The sequence below is a fragment of the Gymnoscopelus braueri genome (assembly GCF_963280865.1).
Source record: "Gymnoscopelus braueri genome assembly, chromosome: 8".
NCBI classification, from domain to species: domain Eukaryota; kingdom Metazoa; phylum Chordata; class Actinopteri; order Myctophiformes; family Myctophidae; genus Gymnoscopelus; species Gymnoscopelus braueri.
In genome coordinates, this window is record NC_137609.1 from 16,782,941 (window position 1) to 16,795,846 (window position 12,906).

Below are 12,906 nucleotides of genomic sequence, written 5' to 3' on the forward strand. Positions count from 1 at the left end.
TCGTACTCACTTATTGTACAGATGTAGAGTAGACAATAAAGTAGGGAACATTTTCCTTAAATGCCCCATTTATGTAGTCCATGACTTGTGTATTTTAAAGCAAATTTCTCAGGCAGATGGATTGGTTAACTGAGCTCAGGATTTAGGCTTTAAGGTTCATCATCGGACTGTAACAATCCTAATGTTACAGGGATGACAAATTGTGACAGTCAACTGTTCTGTAGCAAATTTAAGTTCAGGACATTTGGAGCAAAAGCCCTCCTGTTGGCCTGTGCTCTTGACCCAAATTAGGCCGATATCCTGGAAATCCTAATACGGCGTGAGGGTTACGGTGGCTTTGGGGAAGGGGGGCCTAAGGGTCTTAAGCCTTGGATATATTCTGCCACGCCTCTGATCTCTTATTACATTTTATATATATTATTACATTTATCCTTAATTTTTTTTAACCCACTCAATCAGGGATTATTTTATACTTTGGCTATTCAAAAATAGCAGATATATAAGCTCATAGTGCGGCATGAGCTTGTAGATCTGCAGTCCTTTGGAAAAATCGTGAAAATGTGTGCAAATCTTTGAAAGCGAACATTTGTAACTCAAATCTTTGCTTCTGGGGGTCCCTGGAACTAACTATTTTGATATGACGGTTGGCGGCCAAATACATATCATTTTGGGGGTCCTTGACATGAAAAGGTTTGAGAAACACTGATAAAGAAACATACATGTTACCTGCTAGGATTTAGAAGACATTTGTAGATGCGTTCCCGGACTGAATGGGTTAAAAAAATTTAAAAGAGGGAACCAAAGATTAAGCCAATTATACCGGGATTATACTGGGTGATGTGGTGTTTAGTGTGAAGATAAGAGCACATCAGGCTCATGGTCTCTGTTCCGACTCGCCCTCGTTTGCTCCCAGTGTGTGTGTACACTATTCCATCACTCACACTGCAGCTCTGTGCCTGTCCTTCAGCAGGAATACAGACCTCACTGCTGGCTAACTTTACAACATGGTCATTGTTTGACGGGAATATGGTGAGAACTGGGAACATCGGTTACTCAACTATTCTCGTTAAATAAAATACCATTCTCACTTTGGTGATTTTTACACAAGCGAACGGCTACCACTAATGACAGCCAGCTGGTAATTAATCAAACACATGATGTAACAAATTTGAATTCTTATTAGCGTCATTGTCATTTGTGGTTTGTTGTTCTTATTTGTTTGGTCATCATCATACAGTTCATAATATATAGTCTATGGATTATTTATTTCTACATATAAATGCCAAGAGCTAAATAATAAAAGCTGCCTCCTGCTCTCTCACACACACACACACACACACACACACACACACACACACACACACACACACACACACACACACACACACACACACACACACACACACACACACACACACACACACACACACACACCCTTTGCATATGCTTTGTATTTACTCACGTGGGCACTACTGTATGCATTTTAATCTAGGCTAATTTCACAATAAAAACGCGATTTAGTGCTCATTTAGGTATAGAAAGTCACTGCAATAATATATATACATACACAGTATATGTTATTTTTACAGGCAGCCCAGATAACCCAGTAAATGACTATTGGGCGTAAAGGGGGAGTCAGAGTTTGTTTGTTAGTGTGAGCATAATTTATTGTACTGTAATTACCCTATTTACAGAAGTCAGCAACGGAAACTACATCACTTTGGAATTGAAGAAAACCCCTGAGAGTCCCCTGAGAAAAAATGCCTGAAACCCACTGGGCATCAAGTCAACAATGTTGTTCTCTAATGGGACAAACATCTGTGTGATACTGGCTGATGTGTTCAGCATCACTCTGAGTGACTCTGGTATACTGAAGCTCTTAGAGCCAGAGGGTCAGTCTTCTGTTCTGTTCTGTGGAGCAACATTTCACACTTATATGTGGTTCATGACATGACTGTGTCTGGTAGTATAGTGGTAGTGGTTCTCAAAGTGGGGTCCGCACAGTCGCGCACTCCACGGCCCCATGAGGGGGTTTCAGGGGGTTCCAGGGGGTCCCCAGCTAAAATGATGGCTAGGTTGGAACCAAATGGACAGTTAAGTTAGGTCTGTAACTCAGAGAGCGTAGAAATAGTTCCATTTATACACTCTCAGAGTTATGGGGTCGAAAACAGGGGGTCCTTGAAATAAATAAAAAAGTTTGAGGAACCACTGCTGTGGTTCTCACTTCACACAGGAGAGCTGGGCTGGTAGAGAACATTTCAGCCAAGTAGTAGGAGGCAGTTCTGTTTACTTCATTTACACACGACTAAAGGCACAAGCCTTTGCGCTCCACACACAGAAAATGACATATTTTCAGTTGTAAATATGTGTGAACGTCCCTGGGAACCCGGCGCAAGGCATCCTGCGTTTGTCTCCAGGTTGACAGTAGTCATTGTGCAGAACTGAACCACTGATCCAGATGTTAGTTGGAGATTACAGCTGTAACTGTAATCTCCAACTAACATCTGGATCAGTGTTCATGGTTCACATTATAGCGTAGAGGAGGTGCTGAGCAGTGGTGGAAAGTATCTAAGTACATTTGCTCAAGTACTGTACTTAAGTACACTTTTGAGGTACTTTTACTTTATTTATTAACTTTTATTTCCAATGTTCAGTACTCTTTACTTCACTACAATTATTTGAAAACTAGTATTTTACTTTGTAAATTTTGATTATAACAAAACATAATATTTTAAATACATTTTATACATTTGAAAACTTGTGAAATTGGTACTTTCTAGTTTTGGTACTTTAAGTACATTTTGAACATCAGACTTGTATTTGTAACAGAGTATTTCTACATTGTGGTATTGGTACTTTTACTTAAAGAAATGTGAGTACTTGTTCCACCAGCACTGGCTGAACCACCACGGATCCAGATGTTAGTTTGAGATTACAGCTGTGTGCACAGGGTTCACGACACAACGTTATAGCGTCGAGGAGGCGCTGAGCTGTGAAGTGTTGTTGTGCACAACTTGAGCAGCAAGCTGTTTCCTCTTCCCTTTTCAACCAACACTCCTCTGTACCACCAGCCCAAGTTGGCTAACAACAAGCTAACGTTAAACATTAGCCAGCTTTGTTGCGCCACCAGCCAGCCAGCAACCAACACACAAGCCATGGCCAAGTGCTGTGGCTAATGCTAGCGATTATACAGTTAGCTCTGCGTTAGACAAACGCCGAATCCCAGACATACATAAAACATAGCCTCTATGCCCCGGCAGCAAGGTTAAGAGGACGGATAAACACCCACGGCCAACGTTATAACGTCAATAGGCTAATTAACCCGTTGGGGTGATTAACCAGCGCCAGCTAATTAACGTTAACGCTGCCTCTACATAACGTTTAAATAGCCCGACTAGCGTCAATGGGGAATATAGCTGGGGTTTTGTTGGCTAGCTAACCGTTAGCACCGCTTCCATCTCCTCCTCCCCTCAATCCTAGAATTAGGTTATAATCTGTCATTTCGAAAATGTACAGCCGTTAAAAAGTCACGTGCCTCCGCGATCGCACTTTCTTAGTCCGATCGCGATTACGAAATGATCATAAAAAGCTTACCTTAATTAGCGATTATTACAATATCCTTGTTGCTACTGTCTGTCAATCCCGGAATAGGTTTTATTCCCCGTTTTTAATCCATCAAGAAACCCTTCACAATTCCCTATCTAGAAGTAACGGCTGGTGAGACATTTCAATCTGAAGCATCACAATGATAATCTGTGTTGTTGCCCTGGTCTCCTGATGGTCTGTTATATTTGTGGATTTCTTTTAGTTTAGTTTTCTCTCTTTTTTTCAGAGCTGTGTGTGTGTGTGTGTGTCCCTTTCTCCTGTCTTTGTTCTGTAATCCAGTAAAATTGAAACTCATTCGCCTCTGCTAATCCCAGCCCAACTCAACAACAGCATCTATTGGCTGCGATTTACATACGAGATTAAATAAGGCACCGCTGGAAAAACCATGGGGGGATTTATTTTACCTGGAGCTTGATGTGATGTGACAAACAAATACCACATATTCACAAGGGATTTGTTTTATGATTCTATAAATCATAGGTTCTCAAACTTTTTCATGTCAAGGACCCCCATATTGATATATTGGCCGCGGACCCCCACCCCCCACCCATCTGAAAAGGTTTTGTGCCAAGGACCCCCATAAAATAAGTTTTGTGTTATTTTTATAATTTTAATTTTTCAAAAGTTTTCAATATTTTTCAAAAAATGTCAAAAATTGCAGATCTACAAGCTCGCAGCGCGGCACGAAGTGACGCGCTGTGAGCTTGTAGATCTGCTATTTTCGAATAGGCAAAATATAAATGGATAAAGTGGTTAAAACTATTGTGATGCTATGTTAACTACTTTTGCAGGGGACCCCCTGGAACTCCCTCAAGGACCCCCTGGTCCTTAAATCAATTGTGAATCACTTTACAACTTCAGACAGCCCAATTGTGCATTTTTATGGAAACCCCCATGGATCACATTATGACTTCAAAACTAAATGAGTTGCGTATAGCAGCTCATATTATACGACCTCCAAGTTATATAACGAGATTTAAATTGTGAACTATTTTTGGTCAGCCAGCCACATGGGCTGTGGCTCTGTGGCATAACTGTCATGGCATGTCGAAACATGTGATCCTTGTATAGCTAGTTGCCTGATGACATTAAACTTAATTCTATTTCAAAGATTTGAATACAGATAAGAAAGTCATTTCAGAATGTAATCTCATATTTACCGACTGTCCCTATTGTAGAAATCAATTATCTTAATCTGCTGGATTAGTAATCTGATTAGCCTACTTTTTTTGCATTTAAATACACTATTAACCAATTTCAAATTAGCCTCTATAACATCATGATTTGTGTGCGTGGGGATCTCATTTTAAACAAGCTTAGTGCTTTATGAGCCTTCCAGTTTAGTAGACCTTGTATTGTGAATTTGTACTGTCATGTACTGTTGTTCTCATGTCTTACTAAATAAAGTACATCAATCAATCAAACAGAGCCTGTAGTCATTTCTTCATTTATAACCATCCATATAATTGGCTGTTAATAACAGGCTGTTTTTTCCACCCCTTTAACAGATGTTAAATGTAAAGGAAAGTTCACATGAGAGATGCTGCCACACACTTGTAAACTATAACCCTGCAGTTTCACACATAAAATTGTTGAACATCTTCCAACCCAGAGTAATTACACTGTCATAACATGTCCTCTGGCAAAAATCACATGAAGAGCATCAGACCTGATAGGCAGTTTTGCACAAATGGAATGCCTACACGAAAAGTACATTAAAAAACCTATAGAGGTATAGCTATTCACACTTGTGCGATACACAGTGCTGTGTACAATTCAAACCTGAGGTTTAAAATAACCGTTTAAAAGTCTATTTTACTGACTGCAGAAAAGACAATAGAATTACAATTATTTTATGGTTTTAATAAACCATAAACCATTATCTGCCATATCTCTTTATGGCAGATGGTGTGGAAAATAATAGAACTAAGCATGAGGCTTTCGGATTTGGGTCCTCACTGAATTATTTTATTTATTTGTATTATGTGACTGTTTAGCTTGTTAATTATGCTCCCACAAATATTGTTCACGCAACATGGCTGCAAATTGTCCATCAATCTGAAAGACAATTATGAAAATTATAATCCTTTTAACCAATAAAGGTATTTGCCCATTAGTGTTACAGCAGTATGCCTTTGATACTGTATATGCCTTGACATGGAGAGAAGCGTACACAATTCAAAATGGTGCTTAAAACGTACAATTCACTTACAAAAAGCCAGATTTACAACGGCCTAGGCTGACAATATCCATCTATTGTACAGGTCAGCATTTGCGTGCATATTGTGTGTAACTGAAGAGCTGGCCAATGGCCAGGTTGCTGGCTTTTACTGTATATTTTATACAGTGAATACACTTCAACTTGAATAATTGCCACCTGCAAGTTATTAGGAAGTAATGAAGGCTGCTGTTACACTGCTGTTATGTTGGTAAAATCGACCAAATTTTTGTTAAATTCTTCAAAGAAATCTACTAAATATACACCGCATTGGAAATAGTGAGAAATAAAACACAACAAAATCTTACTCACATTGTTAATATTTAATGACTGAATCTCACAAATCATCGTAGTAATAATTCAAGGGTATGAATCCTCCATTTGAAAACAGCATGTATAATATCCCATGGACATTTTTTTCTCCCCCATGGAATTTCCATGTCTTATCTTAGCTGACAAGGGCCTGCCCTACATGTTTTGTCAATGAAGCATTACTCCCACCTAATGTTCTCCACTCGTAACTCTGGCCAATCGAGCAACAGTCTACAATTAGGATCTCTCATTTGAGTTGTATGAATGGTATTTGGAAGACTTTTGGTATAAATTCTGTATCTTTTGATAAAGTGTTTGCAAATGAAACACAGATGTCAAACCAAAGGAAGTAACAGTGGAATCATTTATGGTTTTTGCCCCCAACACAGCCCTTGAATAGCCCTACAAAAAATATGTCAAAATCACATAAAACCTTTTATTTTGATGTAGCTGTTTTCAGCATGAGAGGGCAGTTTTGATACACCTTATATCTAGTTAATATTAATGCACAGATGGAGCCTTTTGCACAAATACATAATAGACCAAAGAAAACAAAATAGTCAATAATTCCTGATAACTAATACAATAGGTGTTATGGCGTAGAGTGATTGACTCGAGATTTACGGAATACAGAGAGTGGCATAATACACTATATCCATTCTATAGATATAATAGTGGTTCAGTGGGCCTCCCATTCCCATGTATCTGTAGTTTTAGCAGGAAGGCCAATGATGATGCTGTAACTTGGAGTTGCTCTGTGATTACCCAGCCAAAAACAGCTCACATAAGATTATTACAAAGCAGAATAGCAAAGTAAAAGTAATAAATAAAAGAAACGTGGTAATCAAGACTAAATTCTTCTGTTCTTCAAAATTGTTGTTCACCAGTCCTTTTTCCTTCAGAATCAAAATACAGAATTTTCAAAAGGTTCCTGGCAACTCATAGATTCAAGATCTCTAACAAACGAACATAAAGCGTCAGTATGTTCTCAAAGTTGTAATATCTTGTCACCTCCAAGTCCATCCTCATGCTATTTTATAATACTAAGAGCTGTTTGTATGATTGGCTAATGGGTGAATTTTGCAACATATAAATTCACTTGAGATAGAGAATCGTTTTGGTATTAACTGTAAACAGAAACGTTCTTCTGGAGTCCAGCACAACATTAGGTTAAATGTCCATTATGGCGATTTTCCACCGCGTGGTACCGTCTCAACTTGACTCAACTCTACTCACCTTTTTTGGTTTTCCGGAATTTGTTTTGGTATCACCTCCGCCGAGGTTCCAAGAAAGCTGAGGCGATACCAAATGTGATCTGAAAACATGCTGAAGTTTAGGTTACGGCCGGTCCATGCGCCGTCGCAATGATGGCCATCTACATTTAGGGGGTACTATCTGCAGTAGAAAACAAAGTACTTGGTACCAAAAGTGAGTGTAGTCGAGTCGAGTTGAGTATGTGCAGCGGAAAAGTAGCATACATTTCACTTTGTTTTCAAATGTACCTCTTTGTCAATAAATCCTGATAACTAATACAGTAGGTGTTACGGCATAGAGTTGGACTGACTTGAGTTATAGGGAATACAGGGTGTGGCATAATAAACCCGCCATTTTTGAATAGTCAAGCTACTATAGTGGCCGCACATTGTTTTTATTCTTCTGAAACAACATTTTTCTCCTCGCTCTGACAAACAGCCACATATTGAAAATCAAGAACACCATCCCCTTCGATATCCTCCATTCCTCCTGTGTGTGTCGCGTTGAAGATTACGTCACGGCGGTTTCATGCGGCGTCGCGATGACGACCAGCTACATAGAGGGGGTACTATCTGCAGTGGAAAACAAAGTACCTGGTACCGAAAGCGAGTAGAGTCGAGTCGAGTTCAGCTGGTACATGCAGTGGAAAAGTGGCGTAAATGTCACACTGGCCTTTTCTTTCAAAATGTACCTCTGCGTGTTCCAATTCAAGCTTCTCTCTTCTCATATCAGTGTTGTTCCTGGAAGGCCACAGAAACAGAATTATTGCTCAGGGCTAATGGCATTAGGAAATATCACTTTGTTTCACGATTCTACAAAATGCAAAGCTGTTAAAATGAGTGATTACGAACATCTTCAGTAAAAGCCGACTCCTGCTGGTGAATCCCATTAGCTGAATTTGCGCCGTGCACCTGAAAAACGTGGAGAGGAAAACCTATTAGCACGACAATGTCAATACAATGTCTGACACAATCTCACACAAAAAAAGTCAAATCGATATTTTAATCTCGTATTGTTTTACCGGGCTCTTTTCTGGATGTTTGCGCATGGCCTGCACCAGCTGGTCAACTTGTTGGTTATGTTCCATGGCCCCCCGCAGGGCGTCCTCTGTACTGAATAGCCGCTGACGCAACCGGGTCACCTCAGAGTCCAGGGCTGAGGGATCCATGGAATACCGACGATGGTCTGGAGAAGATCGCTCACGACCCTGACAGATACAAGCACAGGGAGATCACTATCGTCTAGGGTTAAATAATCATACTGTGCTATATGGTTTTTAAGTGGTCTACTGTATATCAGTGGTTCTCAAATGTATTAATGTGAAGGATCCCCAGATTGATATTTATTCGGCGGCAGACCCCCATCTGAAAGAATTGTGTGCCAGGGACTCCCAGAAGAGAAGATTTGAGTGAAAAAAAGACAGATTTGTGTTAATTGTTTAAAAAAAATAATTTACGATTTTTCTCCCCCAATTCTTTCCCCTCCTGAATAACAGATCTTCAAGGTCACAACGCCTTGCCTCACAATGCGTTGTGAACTTGTAGATAGGCTATTTCTGAATAGCTGAAGTATAAAATAGGGTTAAAACTGATGGTGAATGCTATATCAACACATTTTGCTCGGGAGTGGGGACCCCCAAAAAGTGGACATAAAAGTATATTTTAGCAATATAGCATGTGTATTTCTTTACAGATATCAACACAATGACTGACAGCTGTAATTCCTTCCACTCACCAGTAGCAGCAGTTTTTCCCTCAGGGTCTGGATGTCTTCCTGGAGTTTCTGTTCCTTAACCCTCCACTCGGCCTTGTGCACCTCTCGACCCAGGTCCCTCTCCATGTCCCGAGAGTGGCGGTGGGAATCCAGGAGTAAAACCCTTAGCTCATTCAGATTCCTATCAAGACAACACAAATATACAACGTTTAGAAATAAGATTATACAGAAAAGTGTTATGGAGTTCACTAAATATCACAGAAATAAGAACCCCACACACACACACACACACACACACACACACACACACACACACACACACACACACACACACACACACACACACACACACACACACACACACACACACACACACACACACACACACACACACACACACACACACACACACACTTTATTTTAACTCTGATCTGGTAATGTTGGTAAATCCTTGCAATTATCTTATTTCATGTGGTGGTCATCATTAGACCCATGATATACCAGCAATTTCCTTTCCGGTTACCTGATACTATCTGTAATACTTATTTCTATTAATTAAATTTAAAGTCACAGAATTGTTTTCAGACGTTTTTAATACGTTTTGCACAGGGATGCACATTAGACAAATGTATCCTGGTGGTGGAAAGGACTGAACACCTTTTCTGGATCAGGGCCCACTTGAAAATCACGAAACAGTTCGCGGCCCACCCATCTGAGCACTTAACACGGCAGCCTATCGCACGCATTTACAGAGCATGTTTATTTTAATGATCCATCAATCGATTGTGTTTTCCGGCTTGGATGTGTTTTGTTCATTTATTTGGGGGCTTGCAATATCCTCACAGCCCACCAGTTGGCCCCCGGCCCACAGGTTGGGAATCGCTGGAATAAAAGCTTAGGTTCAGTGGTGTAAAGTAACTAAGTACATTTACTCAAGTACTGTACTTATGTACAATTTTGAGGTACTTTTACTTTACTGGAGTATTTCCAATTGTCTATACTTTTACTTCTACTCCAATACATCTCAGAGGCATATATTGTACTTTTACTCCACTACAATTATTTCAAAACTTTAGTTACTAGTTACTTTGCAGATGTAAATTATTACATTATAAAACATACATTAACCACTTTTGCCCTATTTTATACCTAGGCTATTTGAAAATAGCCGATCTACAAGCTCACAACGTGTCGCATCGTGACGCGTTGTGAGCTTGTACTGTAGATCTGCTATTTTCAATCAGTTTAGTACTTTTACTTTTGGTACTTTAAGTACATTTTGATACCAATACGTTTGTACTTTTACTCAAGTGAATTTTTAATTCCGGACTTTTACTTGTAACAGAGTACTTCTACATTGGAGTATTGATACTTTTACTTAAGTAAAACATTTGAGTACTTTTTCCACCACTGCTTAGTATAAGAGGCAAGGCACAACACCTATGGGAATAGGTTTGAAAGGTTTCAAGTTGCAAAGTTTGGTAAATAACAGGATTGCAAAGTTGGGCTCTGAGGAACTGCTATGAGGCTGAATAACTATGCTCCACTTCTTGACTATGAGGCCCTTCACACCTGATATCAAATGTTACAGTTACATTTAGAATAGATAGTCCTTATCAGAAGATAAAATGCACCCCAGACAGTGAAAACAACAACGAATTGAGGACATGAAGTTTGGGACTTGTAGCCACATTGAACCCGGGTGAATAATGTTGTGTTTCTGCATCTACATTCATGATAGTACTGTAGGTACTGAACTGAATAATTCTTGCCAGTATAGTTTCTCTTATTCTAATTCATTATTTAGCCAGGTTTTGCTGAGCATACAAGCTATTTTTTTCCTGCACTGCCCTGCTTCACACCCAAACACCTGGAAGCAACACAAGTACAACTTGGTATTCTACTGCTGGCCACTGAACAGTTGCTAAAAAAATCACAGGTCAGCACCACAGCACCACAGAAATCAAATACTGTAGCTGTGTGATAAAAAAGGGTGCACCTTATGAAACAAAGTCATACTGCCAGTGCTAACATTCATTCTAGTAGTCTTCTTGGCCAATCCCAGAATTCAGTTAAAAACAAAACTGCTCCAAAATTAATGCTGCAGTGTTCCATGTGCCAAGGATTTTTTCGAAAGCAACAGTATTGTCAGAAACGGTATGAATTAACTAAAAGTACATAGGCTACTGCTAGATAAATATATTGCGGGTATATTTCCGTTGCCTGCGTCATTTGAGTGTCGGGGGCAAACACTCGTGACTATACATATTGTCAAAAACACATTTGGAAGGGTTATTATGAAAAATATTCCAAATATTCCATTTAAAGAAGCCAAAAAATAACTTGTATAATTGAGAAAGTTACGTCGTGACAGCATAACTTTAAAATCACAAAGAGTTTCCATGATTATTTCTGAAGTGCCATTAGGTAGGCACAAGCCTGGGTTAGAAAGTGCTACCAATATTTCTGTCATATAAATTCTAAAGGGAATAATGAAATACATTAAATTGATGTGATAGGGACTTTAACAGGTTTGTCAAAGACCTCTAAAACGGTCACTAAATCAATTCTTTAAATGAAAGTAAACAAGACCCAGACTCTAATCTAGTAGTAGGATAATTGCTTTTCTTAATCCTCTTAAATTGTGCTACAGTAATATGCCTACTATCTTGAAGAATGCCTGTACATCACCAATGATGAGCTAACATGCTAACGTGAGCTTTGTGTACCAACATTGTTAACGTTGCCTATGAAGCTTATAGTCTTGTGGTTGGCTATGTTCATTCATATCCTGTTAAAACATGAGCGGAATTATGATTGGTTTACTTTTATGGGTACAGAGAAACAGAGATAGAGATACAGAAAACCCTGGCTAGGCCCCTTCAGCGTCACACCGTAAACAAACTTAGTTAGCAGGGGCGCATGTTGCATGGAGCTGAGGATGCAACACAGCCACCAGAGAGCAGCTGTGTACTGAAAGGAATGAAAAACGGCACATAAGAGCAAAAACAAAATCTGAACACGCATGTATTTTCTAAAAAGGGGTCAAGCACATATAGTTTGTTTACTGTAGCTGCAAGCACCTGAGCCACTAGACCACTTACATTACACAGGCCTCATGACATGTTTACCTAGTGGGATACAGTACGTTACTCCCTGAAGGGAGATTAGAAACACCTGTGCTGGAAAGTTTGCACAAAAAAGGCCTTGTTTGCACAAAAACGTGAGAAAGGCTGCAGAGCGTACTGATAGATGACGGGATATTATGTGTCGACCTGGTCCAATTCTGGATGGAGACCTGTGTTGCGTGTGCTTCCCGATCTCTGCCAGAGGCAGATCGGACACGGCATTCATGATTTGTGGTATTGTTTGCAACACGAGCCCCTGCACATTTTGGAAGCCAGTTGTTGCCAATTGGAATGGAATATGGAAAATCGGACTGATGCGTACCAATTTCTGAGTTTTAGTCAAAATGTGTAGTAGTAACCAAAAGTGTGTTTTGAAGAAAAGGCGAAATGACGGAACATTTTGTAGGCCGTTCAAGAGTGTGAAGTGTGAAATGTGAAACGGCCTGTTATAGCGTCACCATGAATCCTTTGGGGTAGAGGTTCTTCCTTGGCCTACTCTGAGTGAGCATGCAAAGTTCGAGTTTCATACAGATCGGTCCAGCGGTGCCCGAGATGAGCTGCTCACAGACAGACAGACAGACAGACAGACAGACGGGGGGTGAAAACATAATCCTCACCCCCAGCTGTTTCGGCCTGGTGGAGAGAATAATAAAAAAGAAAGACTGCTTCCATCAC

The 12,906-nt window shown here is 39.8% G+C and overlaps 3 protein-coding genes across 5 annotated transcripts in view; 1 reads left to right on the forward strand and 2 right to left on the reverse strand.

The window, feature by feature from the left end:
• Positions 1 to 3,866, reverse strand: part of gtf2ird1 (GTF2I repeat domain containing 1) — a 38,706-nt gene extending 34,840 nt beyond the window's left edge. Inside the window, exon 1 of one of the 2 annotated variants that reach the window (XM_080436345.1) lies at positions 3,595 to 3,866. The gene's annotated coding sequence lies outside the window, so the exon portion shown is untranslated. The remainder of the gene's footprint in view (positions 1 to 3,594) is intronic. The other variant, XM_080436346.1, reaches the window with a different exon arrangement.
• The window catches only part of dtx2 (deltex 2, E3 ubiquitin ligase), a 449,633-nt gene that overhangs the window by 64,142 nt on the left and 372,585 nt on the right, over positions 1 to 12,906 (forward strand). The window lies entirely within an intron of this gene.
• clip2 (CAP-GLY domain containing linker protein 2) overlaps positions 6,133 to 12,906 on the reverse strand; it is a 43,091-nt gene continuing 36,317 nt past the window's right edge. For both annotated transcript variants that reach the window (XM_080435171.1, XM_080435170.1), the window contains 4 exons: positions 9,125 to 9,284; positions 8,412 to 8,597; positions 8,242 to 8,301; positions 6,133 to 8,130 (listed from right to left, as the gene is read on the reverse strand). In XM_080435171.1, the coding sequence (XP_080291297.1) occupies positions 8,119 to 8,130; positions 8,242 to 8,301; positions 8,412 to 8,597; positions 9,125 to 9,284 (418 nt within the window). In that variant the 3' untranslated portion in view covers positions 6,133 to 8,118. The remainder of the gene's footprint in view (positions 8,131 to 8,241; positions 8,302 to 8,411; positions 8,598 to 9,124; positions 9,285 to 12,906) is intronic.